The sequence below is a fragment of the Dryas octopetala genome, chromosome 2, assembly GCF_963921425.1.
Source record: "Dryas octopetala chromosome 2, drDryOcto1.1, whole genome shotgun sequence".
Classification (NCBI taxonomy): Eukaryota; Viridiplantae; Streptophyta; class Magnoliopsida; order Rosales; family Rosaceae; genus Dryas; species Dryas octopetala.
In genome coordinates, this window is record NC_141367.1 from 26,025,124 (window position 1) to 26,048,778 (window position 23,655).

The following is a 23,655-nucleotide window of genomic DNA, read 5'->3' on the forward strand; positions in this document are numbered from 1 at the left end:
AGAATTTAGGGTTAGTTTCTTTTTAATATTAGTCTTTCATGTTGTTCGATAATCTTTTATCAGATTTGGTTTTTTTTTTATTTTTTATTGAAAATTTATCAGATATAGTTAGATAAATTTGAGTGGATTTGAGAGAAGGGAGAACATCTGCAATTACTCTCTTACTCATGGTAGAAGAAAGGGATATAATGAAAATATCTACATATAATTTAACAAGAGTTCACTTGTCCAAATTGACAATCTAGAACCAGAAAAATTATAAATCTAGAACCAGAAAAATTATATGTCCGGTCAACAAGAAAAATTTCCCATGATATAAATCCTTACAATTTTGATACAACTAATAAATAGAGATCAATGATCCTGATAAGAAAAAAAATACAACAAGAACTTCTTTCTCCTACCTTATTAAAACTAATCTAATCATTTCTACTATATAGAATCATAGATATTGCGTTTGCATACATATACTACATCTAATTTTGAGTTTGGCCGTAGAATAATTATTGTGTGACGTTAATACTATATGATATACCAACGTAGTATTATAAATTCACTCAAATTATAAGTTTATAACAACTAATACATATTTTGATAATATATCGTTCTGCACAAATCCTTAGAGGAGATCGCCCTTGTCTTGAGAATCCCAACATGCTCCTTGGAGAAACCAAAACCAAACTTGAAATTTGTCTGGATGGCGATCAACACTATCATCTCAAAATTTTGAGCTTGAACAATATATAGATTTTATACTGCATGAAATTAATGCTTATTTGTTGCAGTAGTAATTCGATCACGAGAAAAATTTGTATTTACTAGCTGACAAGATGATACTCCTCAGCGCACCAATGGGTGCCACAATCATCAACACAACACCCAGAATAATGCATATCTGAAATTTCATAATGTATGAATGAAAATAAGTGATGGATCAGAGCATTAATATAAGTTATAACTAAGCCTAATGAAATGGGAACAGATAGATTTCATAAAGGCAATTAATCAGAACATGTACAAGGCACGTACCCAATTTATGATCCAAGATAGACTGAACGGTTTGGGTTTGTAGAGGTTAAGCCACATGATGCAAGGAAGCTGCAAATCAAGAGGAACATTACAAAGTTGATTAGGAACAGAGCGTTGGTACATATATGCAGCTAGAGGAGCAAATTGAATCTTCCATTTACTTACGAAATATGTTGTTGGGGCAAAAGCAAATCCTCCAAAGAATCCCAGAAGGCCACCAAAGAAAGGGATGGCCATAGCAACGATCATCGTAAATGCTGGCATAGAAAATATATATACATAAATAGAATCAGTGAATTAGCTTGCAAATCTACACATGTTCGAATGTAACCGTCACATACATACAATTTTTTCCTCCCAACACATACGTAAGCCTCATAATATAAAATAGGTTATTTCACATACATGTTGTCACAGTTCTTGCAAATCAAGTAAGATTTTACAGTGATCATAAATTATTTAATTAATTAAGAGAGGGTAACTTGTTTCTAAAAAACAGACAAAAAAGAAAAAATGGTAACTTAATTAATTACCAACATATGTAGTCCGAGTAACAAAGCGAAGCACGAAAGAAGGTGTGAAATTCATTTTCTTCACTAAAAAAGTTTCAACCATGTCAAACACTCCCATTGCAAACACCTGCATCCAATTGTCCACAATTCAAAGAATATCAGCCACATATGGAAGAAGTTAAGGTGTGAAGAGGAGTAGTACATTATGTATTGTAACGCAAGACTTTACCTGGTAGCTTCCAATTACATGGACCACAACGAACATGTTGGCGAGTGCAATTAGCCAAGCGGGTTTGTCTAGCGAGATGAGGATGTTGTCTTCAATGGAGTTTCCGTACACCCAGAAGCCAACTATAGAAACGGGGAAATAGCACAAGGCCACCACTATGTATGCCACAATGACTCCTTTCCACATGGGTCCCTTGGAAGGTTTCTCAGGAGTTGAAGGAATGGTTGCTTGGATCTCCAAAACCACATTGTGGCCGGCGTAGGCAAATGCTACGTCACCCAACCCACTAAAGAAGTTGAACACAACCCCAGAAGTCTCTTTAGCTTTGTAGCTGTAGTCCACATTTGGTTGAACCCCCTTTTTCAGAGCAGCTGTCCATGCGATGGTTGAGTAACTGTATACCACAAACAATACCCCAAGAAAAAATTAATTAAAGTCGAAAAGCCCATGGAATTAAGAAATGAATTGTGATACGTACATATGGTGATTCATTTGAATAAGTACCTCAAGGACATGATTGCGGCGGCGAGTGAGATACCAGCCATGGAGTTGAAGTTGGGGAGATGGGAAAGAACGAAGTGGGCAGAAGCAAAAATCATAATCCAGTATGAGGTCTTGATTGGTTTGCAATTTGGACAAACCACGTCATGGAACTTCTCCAATGACTTTCCTCCTGTCACCATGTACACTATGTTGACACCAACTTCAACAATTATCTGTTGGGGCACCACAATCCAGAGCCCCAGCTTCTCTCCAAAGGCATGCTGACCCAGCTCGTGGTACCTATCAAACCTCTTCCCAGGCACCATTTCATGCATCTCAACCATTTGCCATAGGGTGTATAGGGTGATGACCCATGACAGAATAAGGACCGCTATACCAGGACCCCTATAAATCAATTTTCCCAACAAAAAAAAAAGAGCCCTTTTAATCACAATATTGCATATTAATTCAACAATCAAGAGAACTTCTCTTGATTCGAATTGAGTACGGCTATTTGTACCATCTCAACTGATAATGTCTTGTGTCATCTAGATGTGGAATATGTTTGTGTGAATCTCACTTTTATTAGAGAAATAGTAAAAGTATGATGAGTTAAGATGATACAAAAGTATAGTCGATCATGAAACAAACATACATACCATCCAAGCTCGGACAAGGCATAAGGAAGGGTGAGGACACCAGCCCCCACCATGGCAGTGACATTGTGGAAAGCGGAGTACCACCATTTGGCATTTCTAGAGGAAGTGATGGGAAGCCAGTCGTCGATCTGCTTCTGCTTCGCATGTTCGACATCCGATTTAGCTGAAGTTTCAACCATTTTAATTTTCTCTGCACAACCTCAACAATTAAATTACAACACAATGTTCAAGAATGGAAAATGCGATTAATGCACGTAGAGAGCAACCAAACAAGCAAGCAATTGAGTCTTCAAAACCAAAACCACACGAGAGCCATATATATAGCATCCACGAGGATCGATAAGAAAGCCATAATTATTAATTAGCAAAGTTGGCCAAGTTAGTTAGTTAGTTCAGTTTTGTGTTTGTAATCCAGGCAAGGAGAGCCGTCCGTTTCAGCGTGTTGACTTGTATTAAAACTTAAACTTACCACCGAGCCCCTATACTCACTCTGAGAACTTGTTTTTTTTCCAGAGGTGTCCGTAATTTTGGCAGTGTGGAAAAAACTGTACTGATTCAAAGACAGTAATGTATGGTAAAAACGAATATGGGGGGAGTCTTGTTTGATACATCAACATCAAGTCCTTAAGATCTCCAAAGTCCGAGGGGAGGCCCTTCACACCCATCAAGACTTGTGTCCTTGTCTTTAAGTAGAGCTCCCACAATTCTCTCAATTCAGAGCTTCCCATCCACTCGCTAGCTTATTACTTGCATTACTCAATTTTATCTAATTTTGGTACGTCTTTTACTCTTTTTTATTTTTCAGTTATTTATGTAAAAGACTACCAAAATTAGATAAAATTGAGTAAATACTATTGAGTTATAAATTTGCACATGACGTAACTTAGGTGGTTTTGTTAATGAAAAGTCATTCATGAGAATTATGCTAGCATGGGTCTTGAGAGAATGAGAGTCGTCCTTGTTGTGCAAAAGTCTCAATTAACCCCAAAATTTTCTCTCACAAAACAAGAGAGGAGTTTTTCCTTCTTATGTCTTATCTAATTGCGGCACATTCAATAGACAAAACAGAATTTCTCTGTTACTGTTTCGGCACACCAAACACTACACATGCAAAGCGTTTCCTAAAAAGCCAAATTCGTTCTTAGAATATCTAAGCCACAATCATGAGTTCAAGATGTAAAAAATTAAGTCTTACTGATGTGACATTCAAGCCTAACGGGCCTGACCATCTGATTATGCCAAAACTAAGAAGCTATTGGATGTCAATGTGATTTCATTCAGGACTCGTATGAATAATGTAGTTTTGGGTTTTAGGTATAAGAAGCCAATCTTCTTGAAGTTGTCCCCCAGAAACATATATGATATAGAATTGCGACGGCAAGTCAATCCAGTTGGAAGTATATATTTTGCAGTTAGTCCATACATTCTCAAGTATCAACAAAACTAATTCGTCATCTGGAAGTCACGTGTGAAGAGAGAGAGAGAGAGAGAGAGAGAGAGAGATTCATTTGATTACTATGCTGCATAAATTTAAACTCATTTGACTCAAGTGTGCAAGGGCCGAATGCATACAACACATGAGGTTTACAAATATGCCAAACAGATATTGGCTTCATAATATTTCTTGAACATTATTCAGACAACTTTTACACCTGGTATGCAACTATGCATGTACTCCAATGATATTAAAAACCATGTGATCTAAATTGAGGGGAAAAGAAAAAGGAAAGAAAGAAACCATGAATACAAGGAAAAGAACTTTTTGAGAACTCACCAAAATTATACTCTATCTATAGGTGTAACCAAGAACACCAACTCGTTTGTACAGTCTGACTTATCAGGCAACTAAAGAACTGGAATGTTTGTAACTCTGATTTGACCATGCAGAGCTAATTGATTCTTCCACATCCAGGCCCTGTGCCCCAACACACAAATATTGGTTTATTAACTCCTTATCCAAGGATTTCTGTTTGAAGTTCACTTGTGGTGCTTTCCCATTTGAGCAAGAAGCTCCCCCAATGTCAACACCCTTCTCTTTGTCCATGAAAGTAGTAGGTGACGACATAGACGACCCTGAGAGAGGACTATTAAATGATTGAGCTGGAAAAGCTAAATGAGGCATTGCCTGAATCACACCATGTGTTAGACCAGCAGTAAATTTCATTTTGGTATATGGGCTTGGAAGATAAGTCCTGACAGGAAGTGTCCTTTTGTTGTTTGGAAGGGATGAAGACTTTGAATATATCTGACGAAGTGGGATTGGATTGTCTTCCAAATCTATACAAGCACTGAACGAATCCAAAGAATCACCATCTCCAAAGTCTTTGCTAGATTCCTTTTTTTCTTTCCTCCTAGGCCATTGAAGAAGAAACTTAAGGTGCCTTGCAGCATAATTTACAGACCCTGACTTCTTATTGTTTGCTGAGTTGGATGAGCCCAAATGACTTAGCTCACCTGAGAATGTATTGAATTGCACACTTGACTGTTCACAACTGGCATCAGAAGCATTATCAATGCCTGTGTATAAGAATATCTCTGCATCAGGAATTCTGAAAGAGGTTCCAGGACTGTTTCCAATGCCCTGCATTTTCAAATGGGATACAAGGGCACTCCTCACTTTATGGTCGTGGCACTTGGAGATGCCTCCAGCTGAAATCAATTGCTTGATCAGAAGTTCAGAAGATGCTGACCTTGGCCTTTGCTTAAGAATATCTAGTGGGGTCATGCCATCAGCATCACGGATGTTCAGATCAATTGATGGAATATTCATGAGGAGTTCCACCAAATTACATTGAATGTTTTCAGTTACAGCAATGTGAAGAGCAGTTCTTCCATCATTGTTTCTAACATTAACAATGTCCTGCATGTTCACAATATCACCACATACCAACTGCTTGATCAGCTCAATCTGCCTGTCCAGTCTCCGGAAACCAGGGGTTCGGAAACCAGCCACTGCCAAATGTAGAAAGGTATCTCCATAGTTGTTTGATAAAGAGGTTAATGAGGGAGATGCACAAATTAGGACCTCCACCACAGCTAAGTGACCCCTGTAAGCGGCCACATGTAAAGCTGTGTTCCCTTGATTGTCTACAATGGCGATGATATCAAAGAATGCTATTAGATACTCAACCACCTGCATAAAAGAATGTATAAGGTACTATTATAATTTATAAGTAACAGTTCAATTTAAAGGAGGGCCTGAAAGTCACAGTCATCAATAACTATGTTAAATCTGGTTTCTACAGGTGCATCAACTGATGAATGATAAATCTTAGGTTCAAAACTAAACAAGAAAAAAATTAAATTTATAGAAAGAAAAATTAAAGCAGACTTCCTTTCATAAGAGTATCTCATTTAAGTTTTGGTGCCTGTGAGGCCATTAAATTTGGTGACCAACCATTTATTCATGGATGTTAATGCCAAGCTAACAACTAAGCATTTGACTGCTTATCTAAAATTTAAGTCAATCAGTGCACACTCCCTTTCTTTACCCTTTCAAACGGAAAGAGTTACCAAATTATTTCAGCAATAGAATAACCTCAAAACAAATAGACACTCACATAAACTCAAGTAATAAATAAATAAGTGGAGCAAGATCTCTTCCATCTTCTGTGAACCTTTTCTTAATTAAGCCCCACATAATCCATGAGTGACTGAGTTTCAGATCTAGAGTGCCTTACATTACACAATATTCAAGAAACAATAAGAGACTAAGAGAGTAAATGAATTCAAGCAATCTAAAAGGATTCTTCAACTAGTATGTGTGAAATTGTGAATAGTTGCATACATGAAAAAATTTGATGAGTATATAACACAAGAGCCTCACCTCAACTTGCCCTCTGCCAGAGGCTGTATGCAAGATAGTGGATCCCTGAGCATCCCTATAAGCCAAAACATCCTGACAATCCCCAAGGAGGTCCCTCAATATCTCCAAATTCCCTCCTCTAGCAGCAGCATGAACCGCCCGGTTCATCATTTCCCACTTGAAATCTGAAGTAATATCACCCAACCTTTCTTCCACTTCTCCATTGCTAAGACTAAACCTTGGCGAGACAGAGAAGTCAAGCAGCAGCCTGAAGACCTCAGAGTTCTTGCTCCTGGCCGCGGCATAGAAGATGTCAGTGACACCATACTCTCCTTCTCCAAACACAAGAAGAGGGTCTCTTTCTAGCAATTCTTTCACAAAATCCACATCCCCAGCTGAGGCAGCAGTGTACAGAAGCCAACCACCATAGCCAGCCCTGATGAGAGAGTTGTGACCCCTCTGTGTTTGACACTCATGGAGGAGTCTCTTGGCAACCTGAGAGCGGCATTTTGCAACATCATCAAACTGAGCCTCGTCGTCCCAGACAGTTTCAAGGCGGCGAATTCGGCGGAGAGAGGTTAGCTTGATGAGGAGGTTGGTGTCAAGGTGAAGAAGCTCGCTGACCAGATCATATAGGCCATTGGCTGCTGCCCAGTCAATAGGTGATGCGTACCACCACTGGTCTCCAGTGCTCTCCCACCTAAGAGGGAAGTATGAGGGTGGCATTGTAACCCTGGAGTTGACTATGAATACCAACTCTTACTGGAATTCAGTCAATCACATAGGTTTCAAAATTTAACACCAAGCAAAACAGACAAAGAAAAATCAGAGGTATACATAAAGTGAAGAGGCCCAAAGGCAAAGAAAGAAACTTGTTGTTTTAAATGGGAAAGTTGTAGAAAAGCTAAAACGATAAGGATTCTTGGCATCAAGGCATAAGAATCAATGTAACAAGACGAACCCCTTTTTAGTAAACCAAAACTTTCAGTTAACAACAGAAAGAGAGCTTTAACAAGACAGTCAAGTAATGGTCTAAAACAGATGGGAAAACTGACCCATATGATGATATGAGAATGAAATGTAGTTTCAGATGAAACCCATTAGATTTTATGCTAAGAAATAAGGATTGGGGGACTGGAGGGAGAAGAGTAAGCAAGTAGAGCCATTATTGCCCAGGTGAAGCTTAAGCAGATAAAGAGAGAAACAGGGGACTCTTTAGACCTTTAGGAAAAGGGGAAGATTTAGATGATAACAATAGGAAAATGACAACTTGATTGTTAGATTTTTGGAGTGGATTTTATAAAGTATATGGTGGAGAGAAAGTTACAGACATGAGATTCCTTTGGTCCGTGAGAGACCTAGAGTCAGAGACTGAGAGTGAGTCTCGTCCAAATAAATAAATAAATAAATAAAAATTAGAGTTTAATTTTTCTAATATTTCGTATTTAAAAAACATTTTATAATTAGTTTTCTCAAATAAAGTTTTTATTTTTTTTAAATAAAATCCTTTGACTATCGTCTTGTTATAAAAATATGTCATTATTTTTTTATTTTTTAAAGATATAGAATACGGGTTTACCTCATATCTTCTTAGGGTATAAAATGAGATTTGTATAAACTGCATGTTAGGTTTTAACTTTGACATTTTAGATTCCACCCAAAATTTCAGAGTTAAAATCTAATATAAAGTCGACTAATCAGAACTTGAGAAAAAGTAAAAATGCACTGTTAAACACTCAGAAATAACCACAAAAAACTCGGCACCTGGTATGTGTGAAAAAATTAAAATTAATAAACCAATATTATGTAATATAAAATAGTTACAATATTATTGACTTTTAATTAAAATTTTAAAAATTTTAAAATTTTATTTAATAAATTATTAAATTAAATGACCTAAATAAAAATTTCTCTAAACAAAAAAAAAAAAAAAAAGTCCAAGAGTGAGTGACTAAGCGAGAGAGAGCGAGAGAGAGTTTTAATGTTTTATAATGTTGCGTAGGTGACTGGTGACGGACCAAACTAAGTAGTTTACAGTTGTGATGAAATTTCATTGGATTTTCAGTTACTTTATAGTTTATGTTTATAATTTTATATATAAGAGAGGGACAAAAAGCAAGCAACCGGCGGTGACGGTTGAGTTGGGTCCTGGTCCTCCGAAAATAAAAACCATTTCTGCATATCTTCCATTTTTATGGAGATGGATTCTCTCCCATTGTTTAAATTTTTTTTCTATTTTTTGCATCACATTGTTAAATGTTTAACTTATGAAATTGTGTTACAAATCTAAAAATTCTCTCGTATGATTTAAAATTATTTTTGATTTGTAATACAAAACTTAGATTAAAAGTTAAAATATGCGAAAACAAGTAATAGACTCAGAAAATGAATGCCAAATTTTCATTTGATTATCCAGGTGGTAATTAGTGAATAAATAATGTTTTTTTGTCAAATATCTTACATATTATGTAGTCATTTAATTAATGTGACATGTCAATATTGGGAAAGCTTCCCTTTATAAAGATGCCCAAGTTGATATTGTCATCATTGGTTGAGCAAATGATTGTTGGTTGTCTAGGCTGCGCAGGAGGATTAATGGATCACCGACGGTGGTGTGGTTGACCAAATTATATAGGTGCATAATTGAGAAGTTAATTGGTTTAAAATTAGGGGACCCTCCGTGGAGGAATTGTCTTAAATTTAAGTGAGAACAGAGGCATGTGGGCACTTTTGTTTGCCATGCATGAATGCAATAAAAGAGTAATGCTGGCCAACGTTCAATACAATTCATGACTAAGTTTTAGGCTGCAAAAAATTTAGGGTTCATCCACAGAGGTCGTTAGCTGTCATTGATGAAGAGCGATGGCCAAAACATTGTCTCAAAGGGTGCGTTTCAGCTTATAGTTGTAATCACATACTATGATTTCTATTATGAAAACATATCCTAACATTAATAGAAATCATATCCTAACAAAATGTTGAATTTAGTAGGTTGATTCTTCACTAAATGTATGGTTTAAATGAGTGACAAAATAAAACAATAAATATTAACATGTATCCCAAAGCTTAAAACAAAGGCATCAATATCATCAATAAGAAGCAAAGATGAATGAATCAATGTATTTCTTTTTGGGGTCTTGTTCGCAAACTCCCAATAGCAGATTAGAGGAGACAGTGGTCAAATGAGTAAGAGACAAGAGCCCCATGTGTCATAAGTTGACAACTTAATTTGGTACGTGGCCCGTGTAATGCTGCACATGGCTTAGTTAGGAAGGTGTGGAGCCTCGTAGATGTGAGTGCTTCGATTAGCTTAGAGACATTTCTTATTTCTTGGTTTCATCATCATTGGATCACGACGAGATCTGATTAGATTCTCTGTAAAAAAACTCATATCTTTCTTTATCTGATGGAATGGGCGGCTCCCACGTGATGCTGCATTTCATTGAGCATCAGAGAGTCAAAGATGGAAGAACAACGGATGTAAGCTTGGAGAGAAATTTTAATGGACAATCCTATACGCAAATGTGTCCAAAAATGTGACTATCTCATTCTCATTGAACCATTAGACGTATTGGTGAAAATTTTTCTTACCAAGTGAATAGAAAATAAAAATAAAAGTTGGTTCAATGGATGCAACTCAGTCATTCGGAATATGGACAGCTATATGGGCAGTGGAGTGGTAGAGCCTAACCTGCAGAGTATGGACCACCTTAACACAACAACAGACAATTTACCCTCTAGAACCATTCTTAGCATCTTTCAACTCCTACCGTAGGGATTGAAAAAACATTCCAAACGATGAGCCAACTTGTTGGCACCATCAACCTTAATCATCACTCATTCCTAAATTGATCAGCAGGATTTAATACTTCCCACAGGCAAAAGGAGTCTACGGATAGTGCTTGTAGTACACCAATGGATTTTATGCTTAGGCCACATAATTAGAAACTTTAACCAACTCAAGTTTGATGCGGTCTAACAGATAAGTACTGTGTTACACATCTATCTATCTAAGAAGTAAAACCGAGAATTTACTCTCTTAAACAAAATAAAAACTAGCCTGTTATACCTTGCAAATTTCAAAGATTATCGAATGCAGTACGCATGCATATGACATAGTCCTGGTCTAAAGCCCCAGTTAACCAAAAAGAAAAAAACAGTTCCTGAGTGACTTAGAAACCAATAAGAGTTAAAATGATGGCAAATATAAAGAACAGAAAATGCAATCCATACACGAAATAAAGCAACCAATGAAATATGACAACCCCATCAGTTTTGCTTATATAAAACTTGTAAAACTAAAGTACAAAGTCACGTTTCAGTTGAAATCAGCAAAAGGGGAGGAATTCATAACATAAAGTAAAACACCAAAAAGTGATAACCCGGAGATCTTAACTCACAGAGGACACAAGACAGAGACTTTTTATTGAGAACTTCAAACTTCAGGCACCATAAACTAAACCCTAGACTCAGCCAAAACATAGAAAAACAAGGCCTTCATTCACCAAGGGTTTAGCAAGTGGATGCTATGTGCACAATCAAGTCAATCACACGGGAGCTGCAAAACACAGAAAATAAGAAATGTTAGAGAACTGGTTAAGGGTAAAATACACAGAAAATAACTGAGAGGACGATGAAATTACCTGTAACCCCACTCGTTGTCATACCACGAGACAAGCTTGACAAAGTTGTCATTCAATGCAATTCCAGCCTTGGCATCAAATATGCTTGACCTGCAATAGAACCAGACAGACATCTAATTAGCTGAGTTCGTGAGTTGAAGATCATCAAAGATCATGCATATCAGTGCAGTGCAAGAAAACATAAATGCTATATAATCTCAGGACAAAACTAATTACAAATCTGTTGCATGTGGTCAATGGTTTTTTTAGTTTGGCCTAAACTGAAAGGTACTAAAAAATGAATACAACAAAAGAACAAAAAAGAACTTTCCAATGCTGGAGAATTACAGTAACATTAATTTACCTGCTGTCACCAATGAAGTCGGTGGATACAACATCATCTTCGGTGTAACCCAAGATGCCCTTAAGCTTGCCCTCAGACTCCTCCCTGTTCATGACATAATTAAAGAAAAAGAAAAATTAGAACCAAGAAATAGGCATTGTAACATTGAGTGCTCTACCCTGCTTGCAATATGAATTAAATGTTAAAACAAGAAAAACAAAACAAGGCTTACTTGATAGCAGCCTTGATCTGATCATAGGTTGCCTTCTTCTCAAGCCTGACAGTGAGGTCAACAACTGAAACATCAACAGTGGGAACTCGGAAGGCCATTCCGGTCAATTTTCCATTGAGAGCTGGAAGAACCTTTCCAACAGCCTTACAAAGCACAAAACATACAAAAAGTTAATCAAGCTGCTAAAGAAACAATGGAATTGCAAGCTAACTTCACAAAGAGAAATAGTAGCGATAATTAACAAGCATGCCCATTTAATGAGTGATGAATTACCTTGGCAGCACCAGTGCTGCTGGGAATGATGTTGAAGGAAGCAGCACGTCCACCCCTCCAGTCCTTCGATGATGGGCCATCAACAGTTTTCTGAGTGGCTGAATCACAAAAATGGAAGAAACAACTTCGCTTAGTTTCAAACCTCATATCACAAAATTTCTACATATCAGTCGGTCTGAAGTTAAATCTCACCAGTGATGGAGTGCACAGTAGTCATAAGACCCTCGACAATTCCGAACCTGTCATTGATAACCTATATACAATTGAACAATGAAACACATTAGAAACGAACATTGGCTGATATTTCAATTCTGTAAGCACTCACAAATAGACTCAAACCTTGGCTAGGGGGGCAAGGCAGTTGGTAGTGCAACTGGCATTGGAAACAATGGCAAGCTCTGGCTTGTATTCCTTCTCGTTGACACCAACAACAAACATAGGTGCATCCTTACTTGGGGCAGAAATGATAACCTTCTTGGCACCACCCTGATCACAGACACAATATAAGTCAACCCAACTTAAATAGGATATGAAAATTTGAGAATTACCCAAATGAAGATAAAAAAATGTATTATCCATTCATAGAAACACCATCACTACAAGGCCAATTATGGTAGACAACTTAACTTTTACCCAAATAAATATATCCATTCAAAGATATAGGATCCATCTTACGAAACACCATCACTATATAACCAATTATGGTAGAAAAAATAAATTTCATATTTTGAAAAAGACCCAATAAATCTCTTAAAGGCTTAAAGCATTGTCTTAAATAATTTTTTTATTTGTCATATCCGCTCTAAATAAACCAATGAAAGGGAATCATAAAATTGATGGATCGAGTGCTCACCTTCAAGTGGGCAGCAGCTTTGTCCTTATCGGTGAAGACACCAGTAGACTCCACGACGAAATCGGCACCGGTCTCACCCCATGGGATCTCTTCTGGGTTCCTTTAAAAATCAAACAAAAACATCGTAGATAAGCATCTGAATCTACAAGCCAATATTACAAAAATACCAACAAAACGTAATGGGTTTTCTGCTGAGTTGAATAACAAAGAGACCAATTAGTACCTGACGCCGAAAACGGTGACGGGTCTGTCGCCGAAGAGAAGGGTCTTTGAGTCCTTGACCTTGAGCTCATGGTGCCTCCATGGGCCATGAACGGAGTCGTACTTGAACATATATGTCTAAACACAAACAACCCAGTCATTCAACGAGCACAAACCCCAAACTCCATGAACCAAAAACACTCACACAAATCATCGAAACCCTAATTATATGAATATACTGACCATGTAGTCGGTGGTGATGAATGGATCGTTGACGGCAACGAGTTCAACATCGTTCCTCTGAAGAGCGACTCTAGCAACAAGACGACCGATCCTTCCAAACCCTAAAACATTTAATTTTTGTCAAAACTAATCATTAACCACAAACAAAACTCAGATCACAGATTAACTCAACCAAAATTAAAGCAAAAAAGGATCGGATCATTACCGTTGATTCCGATCTTAATCTTCTTGTCAGATCCTGATCGATAATAACAAGAACAAGAGAAAATCAGTGAAACAAAAACAGAAAAACGAAATTTAAAAAGCAAAAATCAAGATCTATGAAAATAAATGGTGAAAATAATTATGATCAATACCCATGATGATGATTTGTAGAGAGAGCGGTGATTACGAGCGAGAAGAGAGGCAGAGAAGAATGAGGGTTTTGGACTGGGTAGTGTGAGAGAGAGAGTGTTGAATAGAGGTTTATATAGAAATGTGGGTCTAATAAGAGATTAAAACCAGTGGGTGAGTATCGATCACGTGCAGCGGTTTTTCTTGGGCAAAACGAAAGCCGCTCCGAAGCCGCTGATTATGGTTCGGGCTTTTGTATTAGCCGCTGATTTACTCTTGAGACTTTTATGCGCGGGTAGGTCCACCCGATGCTTTCGCATCTGAGCTCTCCACGTACGTCTTAGAGAAACTGCGTGCGAGGCAAGGTGGCTGGGTTCGCACGTGCCGATGAGGAGCGTGATCGTCGGTTTCTCTTTATGGCATATTCGGTTTGGATCCGTCGGTAGGATGACGTGGCGAAATTGAATTGAGCTTGAGAAAGAAAGTCAAGGAGGAAATGTTTGACCTTGGCCCAATAGGGGCTTGGCTTGAGTATGAGCTCACGTGAGCTCTAGCTTCTGGGATTACCAGTCAAATTCAATTTTTATGGTCGATATTGTTTTCCACGTTATTCTAGAGAGTTCTATGCTTTTCCAACTAATTTTTACCTCACATTGATATCTATCTTTATTTTTATTTTTAATAAAATTGCCTAAAGGCTCGGAGGAGCGCACGGATCCTGTGAGAACAAGTACTTTTTTCAGGTCATCGGATCATGAAATTAAATTTCAAAAACTTTGTCCAAATTTTGAAGATTTTTTTTTTTTTTTTTAGGTTTTGAAATTATTAAAAGTTTTTTAAAAATTTTAATTATTTTAGTTTAAATTTCCAACAAAATTAAAAATTCTTTTAAAATTTCATTCGAAATTTTCATATTTTTAAACCCTCAAAATTTAAAATTTAATTCCTTAAATCAAATGGACCTAAATATTAAAGAAAATGCTAATTTTTCCTAACATTTTTTTTTTCAAATTTTCTTCCCAATCTACGAGGCATCAATTCATCAACATTTTTTTTTTCAGTTAATTTCTTTAATATCCATTTTACAGTTTTTAATGATAAACAAACTCACTTAAAAAGTTGTAATGACAAATAAGTCTACTTTATGACAAATAAGCTCACGTTATAACTTTCATGTGTTTTTTGTGCCGAGCGCTTGGTGGTTTTTTTTATTAGAAAACTGGACAATTTACCATTGTCCGACATTGGCAATTAGTAACAATCATTACTTTTTGTTATAACACAGCTGAATGTGACTTCATAAGCTTGAATTGTGTGTTTTATGTTGATTTCATTAGTTTTTGACATATTTATTTAAGAAAATATATAAAGTATATTAACAAGTATCATTTTTATGCAGCTTTAAATAATTATTGTCGTACAATGGAATTGTCGAGCACTCAGTGGGTTTTGTATTGCGCATATTTTATTAAAGTAGACCGGACTGAGATTTACTGTAGCAAGTGGGCTGGATTATTAGTCTTCTTTTTAAACTGGATTTTAAAAAAACCCTTTTTTTTTTTTTTCTTATAAAATCCAATATATGAATAAACTAGTTGAGAAAAAAGTGTTAAGACAAATAGCATCTTAAAATATTTATTTCGCCCTTCCTTTTAACGTTACTTGAGCAATAAATAATGTGATGATAAGCCCATTATAGCGCATTTGGCATGCTCTTTATTTATTTTTTTAAGTACTAAACTGATAGTCACTGCTCAACAGTAATTTCATAATGATAAACAATAACAATCATTTTTACCGTTAAAATTAGAATAGATATGACTTTTTATAAATTTGAATTTTTTTTTATGTTGATTTTATTAAATTTTTACATGTTTATATGAAAAAATGACATAATATATATTTATAAGTATCATTTCATACAATTTTTTAACAATCAGTGATAATAATTAAGATCCATTGATTTTAACTACTAAATTTCAATAACTTTTTAGTTTATGTACAAAAATTGAATAGCATTTTAGATTAGGTATTAGTTGAAAAGCCAAACAAAATAATAAAGTAAAAGGTATTAAAATTACGAATATTACATCACATGCCACTATAATAAAAAAATAAAAAAAATATTACATTAATTTATACTATATTGTATTAAATAAAAAAATCAATTTAGTCACAATTTAACTGTGACTGTCTTGATAAATTGAAAAAGACAATTCACACTACTATACTATGTATTATTTTGAGTAAAAGTATTGTTTTGGCATCTATTTATACTATAATGTAGTATAATTTCTCAGAAAATTTTTTTTTGTAATTAATTCATAACTTAATTGTGACTGTTTCACAACTTAGATATGACTGTTGCTCAGTCATAACTAAATTTAAAGTTGTGAGTGTCGTACAGTCACAATTAAATATGAATTAAGTTGATACTATATTAGCAAATTTTCAAGATAATATAAAAGCCTGAAGGGTAATTTTGTCAAAACCTTATATATTTTAACTAACACCCATCATATGTGGGCCAAATGACACAAATGTCAAATGAAGAAAGCTCAAATCAAAATGGCCAACATATTTGTGACCTAATCTAAAAAACTACATTTAAATTTAGTAGTTCAATTGAAATATTATATGATTTTCGTGCTATACCAAAAAATTATTGAGATTTAATATTTAATCTTAATTTTTTATAATAATTATTGTATCTAATAATAACTATATTATAAAAAAAATGTGGCAAGCATTGAAACTATTAGGGGCCGTTTGTTACACCTGATTAAGACTGGACTGTGTTAAATAAGAACATATCTCATGTTTGGTTGCTGACTATTCTTATTTTAAGTGGGACTGTGGAGTCCGGCCCCACCAAAAAAGGCTCCTTAGCCTTTCTTACACAGCACCGTGTAGAAGGGGCGCGCTAGTTAAGAACCCGCATATTTCGAATACCCATTTGTTCTAGGATCCGACCATGAGAGTGAAGATGAGGACAGATCCGATGAAGGTGAGCAAGACGACGAAGATGCTGAGCGCAAAGGATCTGCAGAAAGGGAAGGGAAAGTGAAGGAGGAAGCACGATCTGTAATTTTTTGTTTTTACTAGGGCGAGTTTGATCCAAGTGGATATGGTGAGGTGACAGCGAACAACGTCGAAGGATTGACTGATTAGTTCATCAAAGAGAAAGGAAGAAAAATACAGAAGACTGGTGGTAAGGGGGAGGCGTTTGGATTGGTCGGCGGTGAGCCGGTGACAGAGAGCTGGCAGCATGATGGGCTGCTGGGTTTCTCTATTTTATTTGATTTTTTGTTTTTTTAATTTTAATTTTGTTAATTTAAAAATTAAAATAATTATAACTTAATCTGATCTGCACCAAATACATGACATTGGCTTATCTAATTTTATAATTCGACATAACACCGAACCTAAGATAATATTTAATCTAAATTACTCCAGTTCAATACTAGCATAATTTATAAAAATAATCAAGTCTAACACAGTCGTAACAAACGAAACTTTAAAATATTATTGGTTTTTTCCGAATGAACCGGCTTATCAGACCACTTTTTATTTTAGGCTTTACAAAAAATTCAAAGTTAAATATAGACTATGTAGTTGAAAAGTTGACATTTAATACCCATGATGTCACGAAAACAAATTTCCATTGAGCAACAAAATAATATAAAAGTAGTAAAATATCCTATCCAAAAATAGAATTTTATGAACAAGTTTAAATAATGATGTGATAATGAACTCGAAGTTGTAGCTGGAACGCACTTATATTTGCCGATCGATCAAAGAGGCACAGTTCTATTTTATGTGCCCCACAAAAGAATATGAAAGATTGTTATTGTCATGTCTTTCCGATGTATGATGCATCAATTCATTATGCAGCCACATATATACTATGTACCAATTGACTAAAATTCACATATAAATAGTTATAATACAATTATTATATAATAAAGCCCACCCTTACACTATAAGTCTATAATTGACCTTCAAACCAATTTCTCAAATTAAACCATAATATTATAGTGTGAGCAACAACACCTTTCAATAGAATAATCAATATATTAAGGATTTAAGAGAAAATTGGGTTTAAGAGTCAAACTCTCTGTATTGTCAAAATAATTAGTATGTTAGAAAATTTTATACTAAGAATTTGTATATCATACAAATATCTTTTTAACCCTTTGATTTATAAGTCTAGAGGTTAAAATTGTGAAGCACAATTGGATATGCTCAATATGCATGTACATATGTGATACAAATTCTTACTATAAATGAACTCTAGTATAATTATGACATTTTCAACTTCCAATTAGTAAATTTAGGTTATAAACGATGTTGAAATTTTGATATGAAGAGCGTATAAAAAACGATTGACAATCATTTAAGTAATAAATCATACATTAATAGCATGACTACATAATATGTTAGATTATCTTAAAAAACAAACATTTCTCTATACAATTTACCGTATAAACTTGATGAGTGTGCATGGGAATATGCATGGCTCTCAAACATGCAATAGCATAATCATGCATGCCATCAAATTATTCGATCAGGATAAAAATTTAATTTCGAAATTCAAACGAAGTGTTACTTAATTAAACACTGATATAAAATACATGAAGTATACAGGCGTGCATGAAGTCACCATCAAAAAGAGCATGCGGTTGATCATCGAACGGTAGGTAGTTGTAGTTCCCATTAACAAAGAAAGTCAACTACAGTCTACATGTACGCATGTTCCTTAAAAAGAAGAAGAAAAAAAAAAAAAGAGTCTGAAGCATGAAATGAGGCTGAAGTCTGAAAATAATTAAATAATTAGAATGTGTGTTGGAAGCTTAGAATCGAGCGTGCATGATGACAAGGCTTCCACATTGTGTAGAGAGTACAGTCAGTGATCCAATCTGGTCAGTACGTGGCTGTTTTGTTTAAATAGTTTTTTTCAGATCTGGTGAGGTTGAAAGATAAAAAGAAAGAAAGAAAATATTATGTGATCAGCCAAAAATGAAGAGTTTTGAAGGAAGCTAGAAACATACACATGAGGTCAAACCCAGAATGCCGAATTTTAATTAAAATTTGCAGCCGACCGTCTGTTGGTAAACAAGAGTATGGTATAGTTAGTTGGACAGGTCACAGGGTTGGACAGTTTGTTCCTTCCTACTTGCTCAAATACAAATTTTTTTTTTTTTTGAAAAGTTCAAGAAATTATAGAGGGTATTTTGAATCTACTCTGGGCTTGGGCCTTATGATTTTGGACTGTCTGCCAGACTGTTGTGAGTAGCTTCTGCTTGAGGATTTGGTGGGAGTTTATCGATTTGAAAAATTATTCAGTATAAAGGTAATTAATTCATGTGTTATAATATAAGTGAACGAAAAATTTATAGTTTAAGGTATAAAATTAATAACGAGTAAATTAATTCCACTGCAACGGTATCACAGTTATACAAAATAACTTTTTAGATTTTAGTTTGCTTGTTTAGTTTTTAGGTCGTTGGCCTGCACTGAACCCAAAAAAGAGTGGACTCAAGTGAGCTATAGCCCGGCCCAAACTAGAAAAAGGTAAGAATTTTAAGCCCCATCACACTGACAGTCCTACCAAAACCTTTTAGGCCTAATTCTCGGCCCACCAGTGGGCTGGACATTAAAAAAATGCAAAATAGAAGATGGACGTGCACGAGAGAATTCTTTTCGTGGCCCATGGACCACAAAGGTCAATTAACTTGTAAATATTATGACTTGCATGAGAGAATTCTTTTTTTTTTTTTCCTAAATAAAAAATTTAAAAAAATAATAACAAGGAACTTTTGATCTTGTTAAATTTTGTTAAATATTTGTTTTTTTTTTTTGGGTAGGTAAAGTTTTTAACCAGTCCGTTTCAGAATGGACTGTTTTTGGTGAAAGGTAGGCATCTAAACAATCATATTGGCATCACGGAATTTAGAAAGGCCACAAATTTGAACCGCAAAATAAGAAGATTGGCGTGTCACAAATATTTGCTCATAAATGTCTCACCAATGGGTGATACCAAAGGCGGTCCAAGCGGACCTGTGTTTTTTTTCCTTTCCCAACACGTAAAGCCTTTCCATTTTATTGGAGTCCAAATGCGCGTAATATTAACCTGCAATAAATACATAGCTCGTCCTGTGAACAAACTTTCCTTGTTCTGCTCTGTCTCTCATATTCCCCAATCCTCCTTGAGAAGGAGAGAAAGGGGTCATTCATAATCATAATCATATTCTGAGTTTAGTGGTCTCTTCTCTTCTCCTATTTCATTCAGCAGCTTCAACATGGCTTCCTCTACCCACAACAGATGGATAAGGCCTGAGGTACTTTTGCTTTTCTTTTTCTTTTTTCTTATTTGGGTTTTCTTTTCATTTCTTTCTCTTTCTTATTCTTGTTTGTTTTATGAGAAAGTGAGAGGAAGAAATGGAAAGAGGGTCATGAATGATATGTCTGCATGTTGTTTTGCCTTCTAAAGAAGGGAAGTCTATAACCACAAAAAAGGGGTTTATATTTGGTTGTTAAAAAAGGTTGTGTATGGCCTAGGGGTTAGCCTAAGTGGTGATGATGAATGGGGTAAATGTTAGGATTAAGTTAGGTCGATTCTCTCCAATGTAACAAAAAAAAGAATGTTGTGTGTGCTAATGCGTTGAGATTTGAGAATGAACTGTATGATTTACAGATATGTATTCAAGATTTTAGATTATCATTTGAAAGGCAATGTCTGGAACTTGTTGCTACCCTTTTATTTGACTTGTGTTGAGTGTTGTAGTTTAAGGTTTAACTATGGATTTTTTTTTTCTACATGCGTGATATTCTTTGTTGGTTGTTACGGGCTAATCACAAAATTAAAGGCTAATAATGATTTGATCTATGAATGATTTTATCAAGCGTTGGTATGAAATTTGTTCTTATTTCATATTATACAAATTGTAAAGGGTTAGAATGCTGCATATGTGCTACTCTTCATGCTATAAGATCAATCAGTGTGCAGGAATTCTGAACACTCTGCGAACTTTATATATTATTTCTATGAAATAATGTTTTCTGAATAATAGGATTTGATTTTTTCACTTTCATGTTGGATATATATATATATATATATGTAGGTGTACCCTCTGTTTGCAGCAGTTGGTGTAGCTGTTGGCATTTGTGGCATGCAACTTATCAGAAACATCTGCACCAATCCTGAAGTCAGGTACATATATCTGTCATATACATATATATATGTATATGCGATGCTTTATTTTGCACTAAAGAGTTCTGTGTAAACCTCAACACAACCGGAAATTTGAGTTTCATTATACTTATAATGCTTTACATCAGCTGATACAAGAGTCCTATACAAGTATGGTTTATCTCAAAATTACAAAGAATGATAATCTGATGCATGGAGAGATAATTCAGAAAATAAATAAAGAGAATTAAAGATAATTATACAAAGTAGAAGATGGCTGGGATTCTAGGACTCTTTCAATATATGCTTATCATGCACAAGGACAGTGGTGCCAAGTCTATTTAGTGTTGTAAAGTAATGCTTGTGCGTGTGTATGTGTATGTGTGTGTATGCACATGTCCATCTGAATTAATTTTGGAAATTAGATTGGAATGAAAAACATTGACATGGGGGTAATTAGAGATATCAAATATGTGACGTCAACAGTTTTAGTAATCCAGTAGTGTTGGATATGCTTTTAGGGTTACCAAGGAGAACAGAGCTGCTGGAGTGCTTGAGAACTTTGCAGAGGGCGAGAAATATAAAGAACATGGCCTGAGGAAGTTCGTCCGCAACAAAGACCCCCAGATCATGTCATCCATCAACAAATTCTTCTCAGATCCAAAGTTGCCGTGAAATTAAGGGTTGAAATTAGTTTTCGGCTCTAAATCTTGATTGAAGAATGTAGGACAAAAGATTTGTTTCATAAAAGTTCTGTGAGACAATAACATGCGCTGCAAGCCGCCCAATTTGTTGGCGTTTGACATGATCTACCTCATTGATTAATAAATTTCATATTTTGCAACCCACCATGACAAAACATGCATAAGTCATTTTCATACCAAGCTATATATAATACAAGGGATGAATGCATTTGATTTCATCTTTTGCTGTTGGTATTGTCTGTTTGGTCATACCTTTGAAACATAGACATTCTTTGTCTGTTTTAATCATTTCGTCATTAAAAAAGATTTGATGTGTAAATTAATTATTTGTTTTTAACTTAGATGCAAAGGTTGGGTTATAAAAGTTGTTCCATAATCAGTTGTTTAGAAAAATAACTTTTGTATTACGCGTGGATACATCTTGTGTCTCCATCACTTGCTTGGTGACACGATGAGAAATATACGCTGAGATATACACACAATACTTGTTTAAACGTAAACATTACTAAGACCTTAAAATTATGCACCAACCAAACCAAGATTATTAATTATGTTCCACAGATCAGATGGAGCCTATAGCACTTGGATTCAAGGAAGCAAATTCAAGCAGCTCTGCATCACGCTCAAACACATCCATGTGTTGCTTTTCCAAATTCACATATGCTTCAACCCCATCTCCATTTCTCGTATCAATCATAAATTCATAATGATACTATTCTTTATCACACACCCAGCAATGGTGACCCAAATTGGCTTTCCCCACCCAAAGTCTGCTTCATACATTGGTAATATGCACCAGCTGCTACATGACATCTATACATAACCAGATTGCCTTTAGAAAACAGTTTCCTGGACTCTTGCATCCACTTTATAATGATGGAGGGCCATTCTTTCCCAAACTTGCTGGCATATGCGTCACAAAATTGGGTCATCTTCATCTTCATTTGACCCACTAAGTCATGCAACTCTACCACACTGTCCTCAGCTGTGGACACCACAAAGGACCAACCCATGTTACCCAAAGAGGTTTTGGGCAATGGAGGGACCATTCTGGAACGCAGGTCCACTGTCTGGATCAAAACAGTTGCGTTTGAGGAGGACCCGGAATTTGATCTCAATGCAGATATGGCGCACCTGTAAATAAAAGCAGTCACAACTTCAACTCGTGTGGCGTTTGTGCTAATTTGTCAGCCACCAGTGCTTTGAGGGCGGCAATCTTTGGGGAGTCGAACACAAACCACTTGGAAACAAAATCTCCTTTCTCCATCACAGCTTCTGGCATCAGTGGTAGGCCCCCTGGGGGAAATATAGTCGAGGAAATGACAGGCTATGGCTGCCCAGTTGTCGATGAAGTTGATCATGGTGGAGGCATCAGCTACCTTGTGTGACATGCAGACACCAATTGCCATTCCACCACAGTCAAAAGAAGCTGACTTGAACAGCCAAGATGATGCTCGAATTTGAATCAAAGTTCCATTGCAAACTGACTGTAAATAACAGGTCCAAAATCTCATCTCTAGGGTGCTCAAGGATTTCAGATAGCTCGATTTTTTTGATTCTTGCTTCGACGAATATGACTCCATCATCATTGCAGTCAATGGAGACTCTGTCTCTGATCCTACCAGCAAATGGGTAGTACTTGGCTAGTGTTTCTGATAGGACTTCTTGAGCTCATCGGACTTATCACTAACAGAGTCTTCCTTGGCATAGAAGTAAACAATTGGGACATAAGTCCGAGGATTAACCTGTTCGAGGAAAGAAAGGTTGTGTGTTCTGTGGTGTGGTGGGGTTGGAGCGGAAGGTTTGATGGTTTCTCAAGCAATTATTTCAACTTCCATGGTCGTTGCAACTATTGTTGTTTGAAGCTAAAGATCCAAAGTCGCAAATCTTGCAAGTAAAATTGCGTGCTTTTGACCATCCATTCACATTCACTTTCAACTAT

General features: G+C 35.8%; 4 protein-coding genes and 1 pseudogene across 4 annotated transcripts; 1 reads left to right on the top strand and 4 right to left on the bottom strand.

Moving 5' to 3' along the window:
- Positions 1-315: 315 nt before the first annotated feature.
- Positions 316-3,091, bottom strand: LOC147294782 (Transmembrane amino acid transporter family protein). The gene is made up of 7 exons (XM_086230985.1): positions 2,913-3,091; positions 2,275-2,658; positions 1,771-2,164; positions 1,563-1,668; positions 1,195-1,286; positions 1,030-1,098; positions 316-895 (listed from the first exon to the last, which is right to left on the bottom strand). The coding sequence occupies exons 1-7, from the start codon at positions 3,089-3,091 to the stop codon at positions 797-799; spliced, it is 1,323 nt and encodes a 440-aa protein (XP_086087111.1). The 3' UTR covers positions 316-796.
- A 1,404-nt stretch (positions 3,092-4,495) lies between these two features.
- LOC147294783 (uncharacterized) lies at positions 4,496-8,073 on the bottom strand. Its single transcript, XM_086234269.1, has 2 exons — positions 6,739-8,073; positions 4,496-6,045 (listed from the first exon to the last, which is right to left on the bottom strand). Exons 1-2 carry the CDS (start codon positions 7,441-7,443, stop codon positions 4,750-4,752), a joined length of 2,001 nt encoding a protein of 666 aa, XP_086090395.1. The 5' UTR covers positions 7,444-8,073; the 3' UTR covers positions 4,496-4,749.
- Positions 8,074-10,973: 2,900 nt separating this feature from the next.
- LOC147294784 (glyceraldehyde-3-phosphate dehydrogenase, cytosolic) lies at positions 10,974-13,986 on the bottom strand. Its single transcript, XM_086233115.1, has 12 exons — positions 13,841-13,986; positions 13,690-13,722; positions 13,485-13,585; positions 13,264-13,379; positions 13,041-13,140; positions 12,527-12,673; positions 12,380-12,440; positions 12,188-12,285; positions 11,915-12,057; positions 11,704-11,787; positions 11,361-11,450; positions 10,974-11,275 (listed from the first exon to the last, which is right to left on the bottom strand). The coding sequence occupies exons 1-12, from the start codon at positions 13,842-13,844 to the stop codon at positions 11,230-11,232; spliced, it is 1,023 nt and encodes a 340-aa protein (XP_086089241.1). The 5' UTR covers positions 13,845-13,986; the 3' UTR covers positions 10,974-11,229.
- A 5,913-nt stretch (positions 13,987-19,899) lies between these two features.
- LOC147294785 (uncharacterized) lies at positions 19,900-21,855 on the top strand. The gene is made up of 3 exons (XM_086232295.1): positions 19,900-20,158; positions 20,942-21,030; positions 21,531-21,855. Exons 1-3 carry the CDS (start codon positions 20,120-20,122, stop codon positions 21,682-21,684), a joined length of 282 nt encoding a protein of 93 aa, XP_086088421.1. The 5' UTR covers positions 19,900-20,119; the 3' UTR covers positions 21,685-21,855.
- A 222-nt stretch (positions 21,856-22,077) lies between these two features.
- On the bottom strand, positions 22,078-23,551 carry LOC147294786 (cocaine synthase pseudogene; annotated as a pseudogene).
- Between the last annotated feature and the right edge of the window lie 104 nt (positions 23,552-23,655).